The 14,685-nt window shown below is 43.4% G+C and overlaps 1 protein-coding gene across 5 annotated transcripts in view; it reads left to right on the top strand.

The window, feature by feature from the left end:
- Nucleotides 1-14,685, top strand: part of dlec1 (DLEC1 cilia and flagella associated protein) — a 209,298-nt gene that overhangs the window by 42,310 nt on the left and 152,303 nt on the right. For 4 of the 5 annotated variants that reach the window (XM_072254200.1, XM_072254195.1, XM_072254198.1 and 1 more), the window contains 3 exons: nucleotides 3,831-3,915; nucleotides 10,136-10,246; nucleotides 12,570-12,657. In XM_072254200.1, coding sequence (XP_072110301.1) covers nucleotides 3,831-3,915; nucleotides 10,136-10,246; nucleotides 12,570-12,657 — 284 coding nt within the window. The remainder of the gene's footprint in view (nucleotides 1-3,830; nucleotides 3,916-10,135; nucleotides 10,247-12,569; nucleotides 12,658-14,685) is intronic. The other variant, XM_072254199.1, reaches the window with a different exon arrangement.

Here is a 14,685-nt window from a genome sequence, read left to right as displayed (position 1 = left end):
TTACTGCACAGTACTGACCTTGAGCCGATAATATTGTGTTGACCTTTTAACCTACTCCAAGATCAACCTGTCGTCCATTTGCCTTTCTAAGAATTGCTTAAGTGCCCCTAATGTATCTGCCTCTACAACCACCCCTGGCAGGATATTCCATACGCTCACCACTCTCTAAATAAAGAAATTGCCTCTAACATTCCTCTCCCCCTATACGCTCCTCCAATCACCTTAAAATTATTCCCCCTGGTATTTTGACTTTGACTTTGATTATTTGGGTAAGTGGCCAAGGAATGGCAAATGCGTTCAATCCAGTTAAGTGTGTGATGTTGCATTTTGACAAGTCAAACCAGCGTAGGAGTTTCACAGTGGATAGCAGGGCCCCGAGGAGTACTCCAACCCAGAGGCTCCTAGAGGTCCAAGTACATAGTTACCTGAAAGTTGTATCATGGGTAGACTGGGTGGTGAAGAAACGTGCATCATGCTGGCCATCAGTCATTGGTCATCATTGAGTACAGAATTTGGGATGTTGTGGTAGTTGTACAGAACATTGGTGAGGCTTCATCTGGAGTGTTGTCTATATAGCTTTGGTTACCACGTTAGAAGTGCGAGTGAATACAAGGAAGATTTATGAGAATGTTGCCAGGACTTGAAGGCCTGAGTTATAGGGAGAGGTTGGGTTGACCAGGACTTTAGTCCTTGGAACATCATTGGAGACTGAGAGTTGACCTTACGGAGATGTATAAAGTCATGCAGGACATAGATGGGGTGAAGTCACACAGTATATTTCTCAGGGAAAGGTAGTCAAAAACTAAACAGTACAGGTGTAAGGTGAGTGAAGAAAGATTTAATAGGCATCTAAGGGGAAACCGTTTTGCACAGAACGTGGTGCATATATGGAACAACTTAGCAGAGGAAATGATTGAAGCAAGTACAATAATAACATTTAAGAGACATTTGGATAGGAAAAGTTTAGAGAATGGGAGAAATGGGACTAGCTCAGTTGGGCATCTTGGTCAGGATGAACCAAGGGCCTGTTTCCATGCTGTGCTATTCAATGTCTCTATAATTAACTTACAGATCTAGAGATAGGGAATAAAATTCACTCTTGTGTAAATTTATATGACAAAAGCAAATAAATAAGACAAAATTTAGTCTTTTTACCTTATATTTCATGATACATGGACAATCTATGCAGTATTGTGTCATGGAAAATTGAGATAGGGCCTGCTTTCTAGGCATGCGACTTCCTTCCCTCACATAAGGAAGCAAGGGAAGAGATTGCCAGGTACGTGGATAGGAAAGATTTAGAGGGATAATGGCCAAGTGTGAGCAAGTGGGGCTGGCTCAGATAGCCATCTTGGTAGGCATGGGCAAATTGTGCTGAAGGGCCGGTTGCCATTCTATATAACTCTATGACTTTCATGTGACTAAAAAGAAATATAAGTCTGAAGAGTTCTTCTACAACTTATATATAAAAGCAAAGATGCAATGCTGAGGCTTTATACGGCATTGGTTAGACCCCATCTGGAATACTGCAAGCAGTTTTGGGCCCCATGTCTAAGAAAGGTCTGCTGGCATTGAAAAGGGTCTGGGAGGTTTATGAGATATATTCCAGGAATGAAAGAGTTAACATATGATGAGCGGATGATGACTCTGGGCCTGTACTTGCTGGGGTTTAGAAGAATAAGGGGGTATCTCATTGAAATGTACCAAATTTTGAAAGGCCTAGATAGAGTGCACGTGAAGAGGATGTTTCCATTAGTGGGAGAGTCAAGGATCTGAGTGCATAATTTCACAATAAAAGGATGTCCCTTTTAGAACAGAGATGAGGAGGATTTCTTTTAGCCAGAGGGAGGTGAATCTGTGGAATTCAATGCCACAGACGGCAGTGGAGGCTAAGTCGTTGGGTATATTTATTTTATTTAGTGTTACTTCCAGCCCTTTGAGACACCCTGCTCCAACAAACCCTGACAAACTTGACTGACCTTAAACAAGGGCCAGTTAACCCACTTGGTACATCTTTGGACTGTGAGAGAAAACCCATGCATAGATCTTAATTAGCAAAGGCATGAAGGATTACGGGGAAAAGGCCAGAGAACGGGGTTGAGAGGGAAAATAAATTAGCCATGATGGAATGACAAAGCAGACTCGATAGTCAAATGGTCCAATTTTGCTCCAATTTCTTATCTTCTTATGGTCTTACAACGGGAATTGCATTTGATATTGAATTCTGCTCCAGACGGCCACCCAGTTGTCAGAACGGCATTACACTATGTACCCAGCTCAACGATATACCACGGTGCATTGATCTGTTCAAAATTCAAAGTAAATTTATTACTAAAGTATATAAAGTCCTGTACAAAAGTCTTGGGCACATATATATAGCTAACGTTCCCAAGACCTGTAGTAATTTTATGCATTGTACTGTACTGCTGCTCCCACAAAAAAAAACACATTTCATGACATATGTGAATGAAGATAAACCTGATTCTGCTATGGGTCTCTGTTGTGGACAGAGAGTGGGAAGGGGACAGGGAGAGGGGAATTATGGTTGGGGAAAGGGGAAGGGAGAGAGGAGGGAGCAGGAAGCACCAGAGAAACATTCTGTAATGATGGGAAAGATTGAAGGGAAGAAAGCAAGAGGAAGACAAAGACAAATGATGATAGAGACAGCAGCCAGAGAACTGGAAATGAATACCAATGAATTGATCCACTTGACCCGAAACTGGAGTGTGTGGGCCATGGCAGTCAAAGCTCAAACTGGGCATGGCACCTGATGATGATGATGATGATGATGATGAATGATCAATGAACCAATTGCTTGTAATCAAATGACCTTGCCTGGAATCTCAGGGCTGGGTGTGCCTGCATCCCCACCAACCCCCCTCTGGCACTTCACCACCACCTGTCCCACACCCCTCCTGCGATGCTCCACCCTTGCTATTCCCAACATCCTTCTCTCCTCCCTCCTGCCAGATTTACAAACTCGCTCTCTGCTCCACATTGTCAAATACTGCATCGTGCAAGAGTCTTAGACACCCTGGCAATATATGTGTTCCTAAGAACTTTGCAGAGTACTGTTTATGTCACCATACACAACCCTGAGATTCATTTTCTTGTGGGCATTCACAGTAAAACAACGAAACACAATTGAATAAATGAAGAACTGTACACAACAAAGAAGGAAACAACCAATGTTGAAATTGTGCAAATACAAAAAAATCAATAACTGTTGTGAACATGAGTTGTAAAGCTCTTAAAAATGTGCCCATAGGCTGTGGAATCAGCTCAGTGTTCCAGTGAGTGAAGTTGTCCATTCTTCCCTTCACAGGTAGAGGCTGTTCCCGCACTGCGATGCACTATGACTTGGTGTGGAGAGGCTGCCCATGAGGGCTGATGACTGCATTGAGATGTGGAGCTCAGGCCAGCACACTCAGCAGTGGTCCATGCCCACTGAGGGCGGTACAAATTTCTTGATAGAAAAATGAAATAAAGATAGGAATATCTAGAGCACATAGATGAGGAGGAATTTCTTTAGCCAGAGGGTGGTGAATATGTGAATTAATTTCCACAGACAGCTGTGGAGGTCAAGACATTGGGTATACTTAAAGTGGAGGTTAATAGATTCCTGATTAGTAAGGGCATCAGATGTTATGGAGAGAAGGCAGGAAAATGGGGTTGAGAGGGAAAATAAATCAGCATGATCGAGTTGCAGAGCAGACCTGATGGTTCAAATGGCCTAATTCTGCTCCCATGTTTTATGGCAAAATATGATAAAATATAAAAGAGAAGTTTAGGATGATTAATGTGTAATATAGTTCCTCTGTGTTGTACAGTGACCCTGCCGAACTTATTCCTGTTTTTCTGGCAAATCCACCGGTTATTCTGTTCACGGATTATAAAGTGGGTCAAGTGTACGAGGTAAGACCAACTGCTGCCTGTAAACTCAGCAAATTGCAAATCTACTTACATTAAACTTGTTCATTTGTTTTATTCAATATCCTCGTGGGCAGGTTTGCTAGAGCCGTTGGGGAGTGTTTAAACTAATTTTGTAGGCAGATGGGATTCAGAGTGATAGGGCTGAGGATGGGGCAGGTAATATACAACTAACTGCAGTGTGTAGTGAGACTGTCAGGAAGGACAGGCGGGTGATAGAGCAAAACTGCAGTCAGTGGGTTGATTTGCAGTGTAACATGGCAACAAAATCAAAAAGGGTGATGAATATGGGACTGAAGGTGTTATATTTGGATGCACGAAATATATGGAATAAGGTAGATGATGGTGTAGCACGGTTATAGATTGGTATGTATGGCAATGTGGGCATTACTGAGTCTTGGCTGACAGAAGATCAGAGTTGGGAGCCTATTGTTCAAGGACAGGCAGGTGGGCATAGGGGCTGGTGTGGCTCTGTTGGTAAAAACTGAAATCAAATCTTTAGAAAGAGGTGACATAGGATTGGGAGATGTAGAATCTGTGTGGGTAGAAACTGCAAGGGTAAAATGACCCTGATGGGAGTTATGTACAGGCCTCCAAACAGTAGCCAGGACATGGGCTGCAAATTACAATGGGAGATAGAAAAGGGCAACGTTATGATAGTATTTCATTATGCAGGTAGATTGGGAATTTCTAGAATGCCTAAAAGGTAGCTTTCTAGAGCTGCTTGTGGTTGAGTCCACTAGGGGAAAAGCTGTTCCGGATCAGGTGTTGTGGAATGAACTGAATTTGATTTTTTTTTACATTATGAGGACACTCAGTCCTCGTTTATTGTCATTTAGAAATGTATGCATTAAAAAATAATACAATGTTCCTCCAGAATGATATCACAGAAACACAGGACAAACCAAGACTAAAACTGACAAAACCACATAATTATAACATATAGTTACAACAGTGCAAAGCAATACCATAATTAGATAAAGAGCAGACCATGGGCACAGTAAAAAAAAGTCTCAAGTCCTGATAGCCCATCATCTCACGCAAACGGTAGAAGGGAGAAACTCTCCCTGCCATGAACCTCCAAGCGCCGCAAACTTGCCGATGCAGCACCATTGGAAGCATCTGACCGCGGCAGACTCTGAGTCTGTCTGAAAACTTCGAGCCTCTGACCAGCCCTCCGACACCCAGCAGTGCGAGCACCATCCTCTGCCGAGTGCTTTGACCCTGCCCTGGCTGCTGAGCAACAAGCAAAGCCGAGGACTCGGGGCCTTCCCCTCCGGAGATTCTGGACCACACAGTAGCAGCGGCAGCGAAGCAGGCATTTCAGAAGTTTCACCAGATGTTCCTCCTGCTCTCACATCTGTCTCCATCAAATCAGGATTGTGCACTGCACCCTACTTGACAGATAACAGATATCACCAACGGAGTGGCTGCTGCGAGCTGTGTCGCGCTGCCATCTTCTCCTCCCTTTAGAGGATTAGAGAGCTTCAGGCAAAGGAACCCTTAGGAGATAGTGAACATAATATGATAGACTTCACCCTGCAATTTGAGAGGAAGAAGCTAATGTCAGGTGTATCAGTATTACAGTTGAGTAAAGGGAATTACAGAGGCATGAGAGAGTAGTTGGCCAAAGTTGATTGGAAAGGGACACTAACAGGGATGATGGCAGAAGAGCATTGATTGGAGTTTCTGGGTGAAATACAGAAGACACAGGATAGATACATCCCAAAAAAGAAGTAGAACTCTAAAGTCAGGATGATGCAACCATGGCTAACAAGAGAAATCAAAAACAATATAAAAACAAAAGAAAGGGCATATAATTGAGCAAAAATTAGTCGGAAGTTAGAAGATCGAGAAGTTTTAGAAAGCCATAGAAGGCAACTAAAAAAGCTATAGGGAAGGAAAGCTAGCCAATAGTATCAAAGAGGATAGCAAAGGTTTTTCCAGATATGTAAAAAACTAAAAGAGAGGTGAGAGTAGATATCAGACGTCTGGAAAATGATGCTGGAGAGGTAGTAATGGGGGCAAAGAAATGACAAATGAACTAAGCAAGTGTCTTGCACCTGCCTTCACTGTGGAAGACATTAGCAATATGCTGGAAGTTTGAGAGTGTCAAGGGACAGAAGTGAGTGCAATTGTTATTACTAGGGAGAAGATGTTTGCGAAGCTGAAAGGCAGATAAGTCACCTGAACCCGATGAACTACAACCCAGGGTTCTGAAAGAGGTAGCTGAAAAGATTGCAGAACCATTAGTAATGATTTTTCAAGGATCACTGGATTCTGGAATGATTCCTGAGGAATGGAAAATTGCAAGTATCGCTTCACTCTTCATGAAGGGAAAGAGGCTGAAGAAAGGAAATTATAGGACAGTTAGCCTGACCTCAGTGTTTGGGAGGATGTTGTAGTCGATTATTAAGGATGAAGTTTGGAGTACTTGGAGACACATGCCAAAATAGGTCAAAGTTAGCATGCTTTCCTTAAGGGAAAACCTTGCCTGACAAATCTGTTGGAATTCTTTGAGGAATTAGCAAACAGGATAGACAAAGGAGAATTGTTGGATGTTGTGTAATTGGATTGTCAGAAGACTTTTGACAAGGTGCTACATGTGAGGCTGCTTAACAAGATAAGAGCTCATGGTATTACGGGAAAGATACTAGCATGGATAAAGTAGAGGCTGATTGGCAGGAAGCAAAGAGTGGGAATGAATGGAGCCTTTTCTGATTGGCTGCTAGTGACTAGTGGTTTGCCACAGAGATCAGTGTTAGGACTGCTTCTTTTTACATTACATATCGGTGACTTGGATGATGGAATCGATGGCCTTGTGGCCAAGTTTGTGGACAGTACAAAGATAGGTGGAGGGGCAGGTAGTGGTGAGGAAGCAACGATGCTACAGAAGGATTTAGACAGATTAGGGGAATGGGCAAAGAGGTGGCAGATGGAATGCAGTGTCATGAAGTGTATAGTCATGTACTTTGGTAGAAGGAACAAAAACAGATTATTTTCAGGCAGAAAATTCAGAAGTCCAAGGTACAAGAGGACTGAGGAGACCTCGTATAGGGTTCCCAAAAGGTTAACTTGCAGGCTGAGTTGGTGGTGTGGAAGGTAAATATAATGTTAGCATTTATTTCAAGAAGACTAGAATATAAAAGCCAAGATGTAATGTTGAGGCTTTATAAGGTTCTGGTGAGACCTCAATTGGAGTATGTGAGCAGTTTTAGTCCCCTTAGCCAAGAAAGGATGCACTGACTTTGGACAGGGTTCAGATAGGTTCACGAGAATGATTCTGGGGATGAAATGGTTATTGTATGAGAAGAGTTTGATGGCTCACTGGAATTTAGATGATTGAGGCAGGATTTCATTGAAACCTATTGAATGATGAAAGGCATGGATAGACTGGATGTGGGGACATTGTTTCCTATGCTGGGGAAGTCTAGGATCAGAGGGCCCAGCCTCAGAATTGAAAGACTTCCATTTGGAATGGAGATGAGGAGGAATTTCTTTAGCCTGAGTGTGATGAATCGGCAGAATTTGTTGCCATGGATGGCTGTGGAGTCCAAGTCATTGTGTGTATTTAAGGCAGAGGTTGATAGGCTTTTGATTGGTCATGGCGTGAAAAGTTATGGGGAGAAGGTAGGAGAATGGGGTTGAGAGGAATAATACATCTGCCATGATGAAATGAAGGGCCAAATGGCCCAATTCTGCTCCTATCCCTTATGGTCATATGGTTTTTCTCATATAGAATTGAAATACATGCTGTTTTAAAGGTTATAGGTTTTCAATATTATTATGATGGGTGTTATGTCCTATCAAGGGCCCTGTGATACTGAGATCCAGATTAATCCCAAATCACACAAAGTTATATTTTTAACTGAATTAGAATATAGAATACAGTAAATAGGAACAGGCCCTTTGGCCCATGATGTTATTCCACACTAATTAAAAATCTCAACTACACAAGCTCCATATCCCTCCATTTTCCACACATGCATCTGCCCACACAATATCCATATCCCTCCATTTTTTGCACATACATATGCCTGTCTAAGAACCTATTAAATGCCTCTGTCATATTTGTTTCCACCCACACCATTGCAGTGCATTCCAGGCACCCTGTACACTCTGTGTAAAGAAAATACCTCACCTACACATCTTTGAACTTACACCCTCCCATCTTTAATGCACACCCTCTAGGACTAGACATTTTAATCCTGAGTAAAAGCTACCATCTGTCTGCTATATCTATGCCATTCAAAATCTTATAAATTCCTGTGTGGGCTTCCTTTAGCTTATATGCTCAGGCATCCATTATCAAGGGCACCCCCCCACCCCACCATCCACACCATGTTCTCTTCTCACTCATGCCATCAGGAAGGAGGTACTGGAGCTGTAGGTTCCACACCACCAGGTTCAGGAACAGTTATCATCAGGCTCCCGAACCAGCGTGGGTAACTTTACTCACCTCAACACTGAACTGATTCCACAACATATGGAAACAACAGGAATTCTGCAGATGCTGGAAATTCAAGCAACACACATAAAAGTTGCTGGTGAACGCAGCAGGCCAGGCCTTTTATATATTGGCGAGACCCGACGCAGACTGGGAGACCGCTTTGCTGAACATCTACGGTCTGTCCGCCAGAGAAAGCAAGATCTCCCAGTGGCCACACATTTTAATTCCACATCCCATTCCCATTCTGACATGTCTATCCACGGCCTCCTCTACTGTAAAGATGAAGCCACACTCAGGTTGGAGGAACAACACCTTATATTCCGTCTGGGTAGACTCCAACCTGATGGCATGAACATCGACTTCTCTAACTTCCGCTAATGCCCCACCTCCCCCTCGTACCCCATCTGTTACTTATTTTTATGCACACATTCTTTCTCTCACTCTCCTTTTTCTCCCTCTGTCCCTCTGAATATACCCCTTGCCCATCCTCTGGGTCCCCCCCACCCCCGTCTTTCTTCCCGGACCTCCTGTCCCATGATCCTCTCGTATCCCTTTTGCCAATCACCTGTCCAGCTCTTGGCTCCATCTCTCCCCCTCCTGTCTTCTCCTATCATTTTGGATCTCCCCCTACCCCTCCAACTTTCAAATCCCTTACTCACTCTTCCTTCAGTTAGTCCTGACGAAGGGTCTTGGCCTGAAACGTCGACTGTACCTCTTCCTAGAGATGCTGCCTGGCCTGCTGCGTTCACCAGCAACTTTTATGTGTGTTGCCACAACATATGGAATCAATTTCAAGGGCTCTACAACTCATGTTCTTGGTATTATTTATTTATTTATTTGTCCTTTTTTTGTATTTGCTGAGATTGTCTTCTTTTGCAAATTTGTACTTGTCAGTCTTTGTGTGTAGTTTTTCATTGGTTCTATTGTTCTTCTGTGAATACCTACAAGAAAATGAATCTCAGGGTAGCATATGATGACATATACATACTTCGATATTAAAATTACTTTGAACTTTAAATTTTGTAGTCAGGCTGAGGATGACCTGAGTTTTCCCTGTGCTCTCCTTATTATCTGTTACTGTTCAACATATTTTTCATTCAATATATCATCATAGTTTTATTTCCTTTTTCATAATGCCAATGATATTTACGTAAAACTAAATAGGAATGATTGATGAATCTATTTACATTTGAAAACATTCCCACAAATGTAGGGTGGAAAATCGTGACCACAGGAGTAATGTTTATCAATAGGAGGTTGGCACTTTGCACGTGTTCTTTACAATGATGTGTGCATGCATCGAAAAACATCTATATGGGAACATTTACTTTCTCAAAGTCCAAGTTCAAAGATGCAGAGCACCACCAAGTTGGAAAAATGTGCAGCAGTGAAGTAATGCGTGAAGTTCTGGTCACCGCTAGGAAGGATGAGATTGCGTTGGAGAGAGTGGAAAGGCAATTGTCCAAGATGTTCTCCATATGCCCTTTCTCCTTTCTTGTCTGATTTCACCTATCGCCCACCTACCTCTGTCTCCCCTCTTCCCCAACTTGGCTCCATCCACCTGTCATGCTTCACCCCTGCTCTGTCCACCCATCATCTGCTATCTCACCCTTGCCAACCTCCTCTTTATGCTGGTTATATTCCATCCACTCTCTGTCTCGGTGCCATCTGAAATGTTTCCGATCTCTTTTCTCCGAAAAATGCTGCTTAATTCATTGAGTTCCTCCAGCAATTTGTCTGTTTTTTTTGCTTCAGATTCCAGTGTCTCTATCACCAGGATGTTGCCTGGTTCGGAGGATTTTGGCTGTGGTGGGAAGAGATTGGATAGGGTGGCTGTTTTTTCTCAGGACCAAAGGAGGCCAAAAGGTGACTTGAACAACCCACATAAAATTATCAGAGGCATGGATAGGTTCAATAGTTTGAAAGCTCACCAGCTTCCTCAGGAGGCTGAAGAAATTCAGCATGTCCCCTTTGACTCTTACCAATTTTTATCAATGCACTATTCTATCTGGGTGCATAACAGTTGGCATGACAACTGTTCTGCTCATGAGTGCAGGAAACTGCAGAGTGTGGCGGGTACAGCTCAGCACATCACAGAAACCACCACTCTCATGTACCGGTATTAACAGTCAAACAGATTGAATGGCATTGAATGAAAAACCGGTGCAAAAACACACAAAATGCTGGAGGAACTCAGCAGCTCAGGCATCTTCTATGGAAATGAATAAACAGTCAATGCTTTGGGCCAAGACCCTTCTTTGCGACTGGAAAAGAAGGGGGAAAGATGCCAGAATAAAAAGGTGGGGAGAGGGGAAGGAGGGGGATAGCTAGGAGGTGATAGGTGAAGTCAGGTGGGAGAGAAAGGTGAAGGGCTGGAGAGAAAGTAATCTGATAGGGGAGGAGAGTGGACCTTAGGAGAAAGGAAAGGAGGAGGGGGTGATAGGAAGTTGAGAATAGATGATAGGCCAGAGTGGGGGAATAGAAAAAAAAGTGAGGAGGAGTGAAACATTTTTTTACCAAAAGGAGAAATTGACATTCATGCCATTAGGTTGGAGGCTACCCAAATGGAACTTAAGGTGTTTTTCCTTCACGCTGAGGGTGGCCTCATCTTGGCACAAGAGGAGGCCATGGACCAACATGTCAGAACAGAAATGGGAATAGGAATTTCTGCTTTTGGCGGATGGAGCAGAGGTGCTCAACGAAGCAGTCTCCCAATTTACAACAGGTCTCACCAACCACATTTGGAGTATCAGACACTACAGACAACTCCAGCAGATTCACAGGTGACGCATTGCCTTACCTAGAAGGACTCTTTGGGGCCCTGAATGGAGGAGAGGGAGGAGGTAAATGGGCAGGTATAGCATTTTGAAAGCTTGCAAGGATAAGTGCTGGGAGGGAGATTAGTGGGGAGGGATGAATGGACAAGGGGATCACGGAGGGAGTGATCCCTGCAGAAAGTGGGGAGAGGGGATAGATACAGACATGTTTGGTGGTAAGATTCCTTTGGAGATGGTGGAATTTGTGGAGAATGATGTGTTAGATGTGGAGGCTCATGGGGTGGTAGGTAAGGACAAGGAGACAAATTAGGCCACTTAGTTTCTCAAGATAACTCATTTAATCGGACTCGTTTATTTAATGCTCAAGGGAAATTAGAACCACAGCTGAAACCTTAAAAGGTGCTTTTGTGCTCTGGCTTCTCATGGTAATGACAGTAGATTATTTAGGGTGTCTGAATTTTGCTATGTGCTATGATTCAGTCGTGCTCAGTTACGTCCAACAAATGACAAAGTAATCAAGGAATTCTGGTAGAATATTTGATCCTCTTTTAGCTTTGATGTTTCTTTTTTGGCAAGACTCTCTTGTCAAACCTCCTTTTTGTCCCTTCCTACTTGAAGTCAATGGCTCTTCATTGGGATTGCAAACACGATGCTGAGAGCCTCTCGTTGGATTTGCCAGTTCACTGTGCTCAATGTGACCCGCCAAGTACACACACTCAGCAAGTCAGGCAGTATCTATGGAGGGGAATGAGCAGGCTGTGTTTTGAGTCAAGATTCTGCACCTGGACTGAAAGACAGAGGGGTGATAGTCAGTATAAAAATGGGTAAAGGGAAGGGGTGAAGCAAAGCTGGTGGATCCAGCTGAGGAGGGACAATAGGCGATGGTAGAGGGGAGAGTGGAGATCGCAACAGAGGCTGGAAAGTGAGAGGTGGATCCATCTGAGGGGGAGGGTGAAAGGCTGATGGAGGAGGGGTGGGAAGTGAGAGGTGGATCCATCTGAGGGGGAGGGTGAAAGGCTGATGGAGGAGGGGTGGGAAGTGAGAGGTGGATCCATTTGAGGGGGAGGGTGAAAGGCTGATGGAGGAGAGGTGGGAAGTGAGAGGTGGAGGCTGCAGATGACGGATGGAGAAGGTGGGACATGGAATCATATTGGGGAGTTGGGGAGGTGTGGTTTGTGATAGGTAGATGCAATGGGAGGGGGGAACAGTGGGAGAAGTGTGTGGGTGATGGGGATGGAGGAGGGGAAAGGAACAGAATGCTTGGGGCTGGTGTGGGTGTAAAAAGAAATTAGTACATTAGAAGGAGAGAGTAAAGGGACAGAGGAGGAACAGATTTTCTGGAAGTTGGAGAATTCAGGCAAATTGATTTTTGATTCCCAGATCATCTTATCAAGTCCATTATCTTCCTTCAGACAACTGTTGAGCTGCGGAATATGACATCCAGTAGCCGTCACCTCCGAGTCATCCCGCCAAGCACCTCATTCTTTTCTATTGGACTGGGTAAGGAAACTCTTTAACTTTATTATTTTTCCTGACTGTCTAAGTATAAACAGTTGGACCTTTAAGTATATTAGAATTTCGGAATCTCTGTTTATTTTTCCATTATAGGCAGCCATATCTTCAGCTGCTGAAGTCCTGACCAGAGTGAACAAAACTCCACCCCTTCCTCTACTATCTAGCTCTCTCCTTCTTGCTTTCTCTCTCTGTCTAGCTCTCCCTCTCTATCTTTTTCTCTCATGCTCTAACGTTCCCTCTCTGTTTCTATTCTCTCTTTCTCGTGCTCTTTCTCCCTCCCTCTCTATCTCTTTCTTCTCTCTCTTTCTCCCTCTCTCCGTTTATTGAATCTTTACTCTCTTTGGCTGGACTGCTTTCATCTGTCCTCATAGCTTCCAGTATAACTCTATCAAATTATTTTGACAACATTGCCACAAAGCACATTGAAATATTTTTCTGCTATATAATTGTTAATACCAAGTGCATATTAGAGTAAACATATCAATCTGGATAGAGCTCCCATTGGCAAAGTATAGGAGAAATGCAGATTCCTGTCAGTTTCTCTGTTCATGATAATCATTACATCCATAGATATTCCCAGAATCAGTGCAAGGCAAAAGTGCTGACCACTAAGATCCAGTGACCTGTGTGATATGGGGTGATCCAGCTTTAACATTGCTTCAGGCATTTCAGGGCGGCATGATAGCATAGCAGCTGGCACAATTGCTATACTGCACTGGCGATTCCTCATCGAGATTTGATTCCCACTACTGTCTGTAAGGAGCTTGTACATTCTCTCTGTGACTGCGTGGATTTCCTTCCGCATTCGAAGGACGTATGGGTTAGAGTTAGTGAGTTGTTGGTATGCTGTGTTGGCACTGGAAACATGGCAACACTTGTAGGCTGCCCCCAGCACATTCTCAGGCTGGAGGAACTGAGCAGGTCAGGTAACATCTATGGAAATGAATAAACGTCAATGCTTCAGCACTCCTGATTAAGGGTCCTGGCCCGAAATGTCGACTGCTTATTCACTTCCATGCTGCTGCCTGACCTGCTGAGTTCCTTCAGCATTTTTTGTATGTTATGTTCTTTTTACAGAAATTCAGCGTTTGGTTTTAAAAAGATCCCTTACATTTTAAGCTCATCTAAAAAAAAAAATAAATGTTTTTAAATTTCTGGATGTTTTTCACAGTATTAACCATTGACTAATACTGGGTTTGTGTTTTAGCCACCTGTCCAAGTTTTTGAACATAGAACATTACAGCACAGTGTGGGCCATTTTGCCCAAGATATTGTGCTGATCTTATGGTCAATTTAACCTTTCCCTCCTAAACAGTCCTCCATTTTTCTATCATCCATGTACCTATCTAATAGTCTCCTATGTAAATGTCCCCAATAAATATGTCTCTACCACACACCCACCACTCTCTGTGTAAAACACTAAGCTTGGACATTCCCCCAGAGTAATCGAATCACACTGCATGGAAACAGGCCTTTTGCTCCAGCTTTTACCAATTCTTATCAATACACCATAGAGAGCATCCTGTCCAGATGCATCACCGCTTAGTGTGCTCTGACTGAGATTGCAAACTGTAGAGAGTTGTGGACACAGCTCAGCTCATCACGGGAACCAGTCTTGCCTCCATGGACTCTGTCTACACTTCTCATTACCTTGGTAAAGCAGCCAACGTAATCAAAGGGCCCTCTTCCCCCACACCGGCATTATCTTTTCCCCCCTCTCCCATCCAGCAGACGATTCAAAAGCCTGAAATTACGTACCACCAGGCTTAAGGATAGCTTCTATCCCACTGTTAAAAGATATTGAATGGTTCCCTAGGGTGATAATATGGACTCTTGCCTTACCTTGTTGTCCTGCCTTGCACCTTATTGTCTACCTGCATTGTACTTTCTCTGTAACTGTAGTACTGTATTCTACATTCTGTTACTGCTTTTCCCTTGAACTACCTCACTGCACTGTTGTACTGGAATGATTAGTATGGATGGCATGCAAAACAAAGTATTTCACTGTACCTT

Source organism: Mobula birostris, chromosome 3 (genome assembly GCF_030028105.1).
Source record: "Mobula birostris isolate sMobBir1 chromosome 3, sMobBir1.hap1, whole genome shotgun sequence".
Taxonomy (NCBI): domain Eukaryota; kingdom Metazoa; phylum Chordata; class Chondrichthyes; order Myliobatiformes; family Myliobatidae; genus Mobula; species Mobula birostris.
The sequence above is the reverse complement of the archived record's forward strand: the minus strand, read 5'-3'. Positions and strand labels throughout refer to the sequence as shown.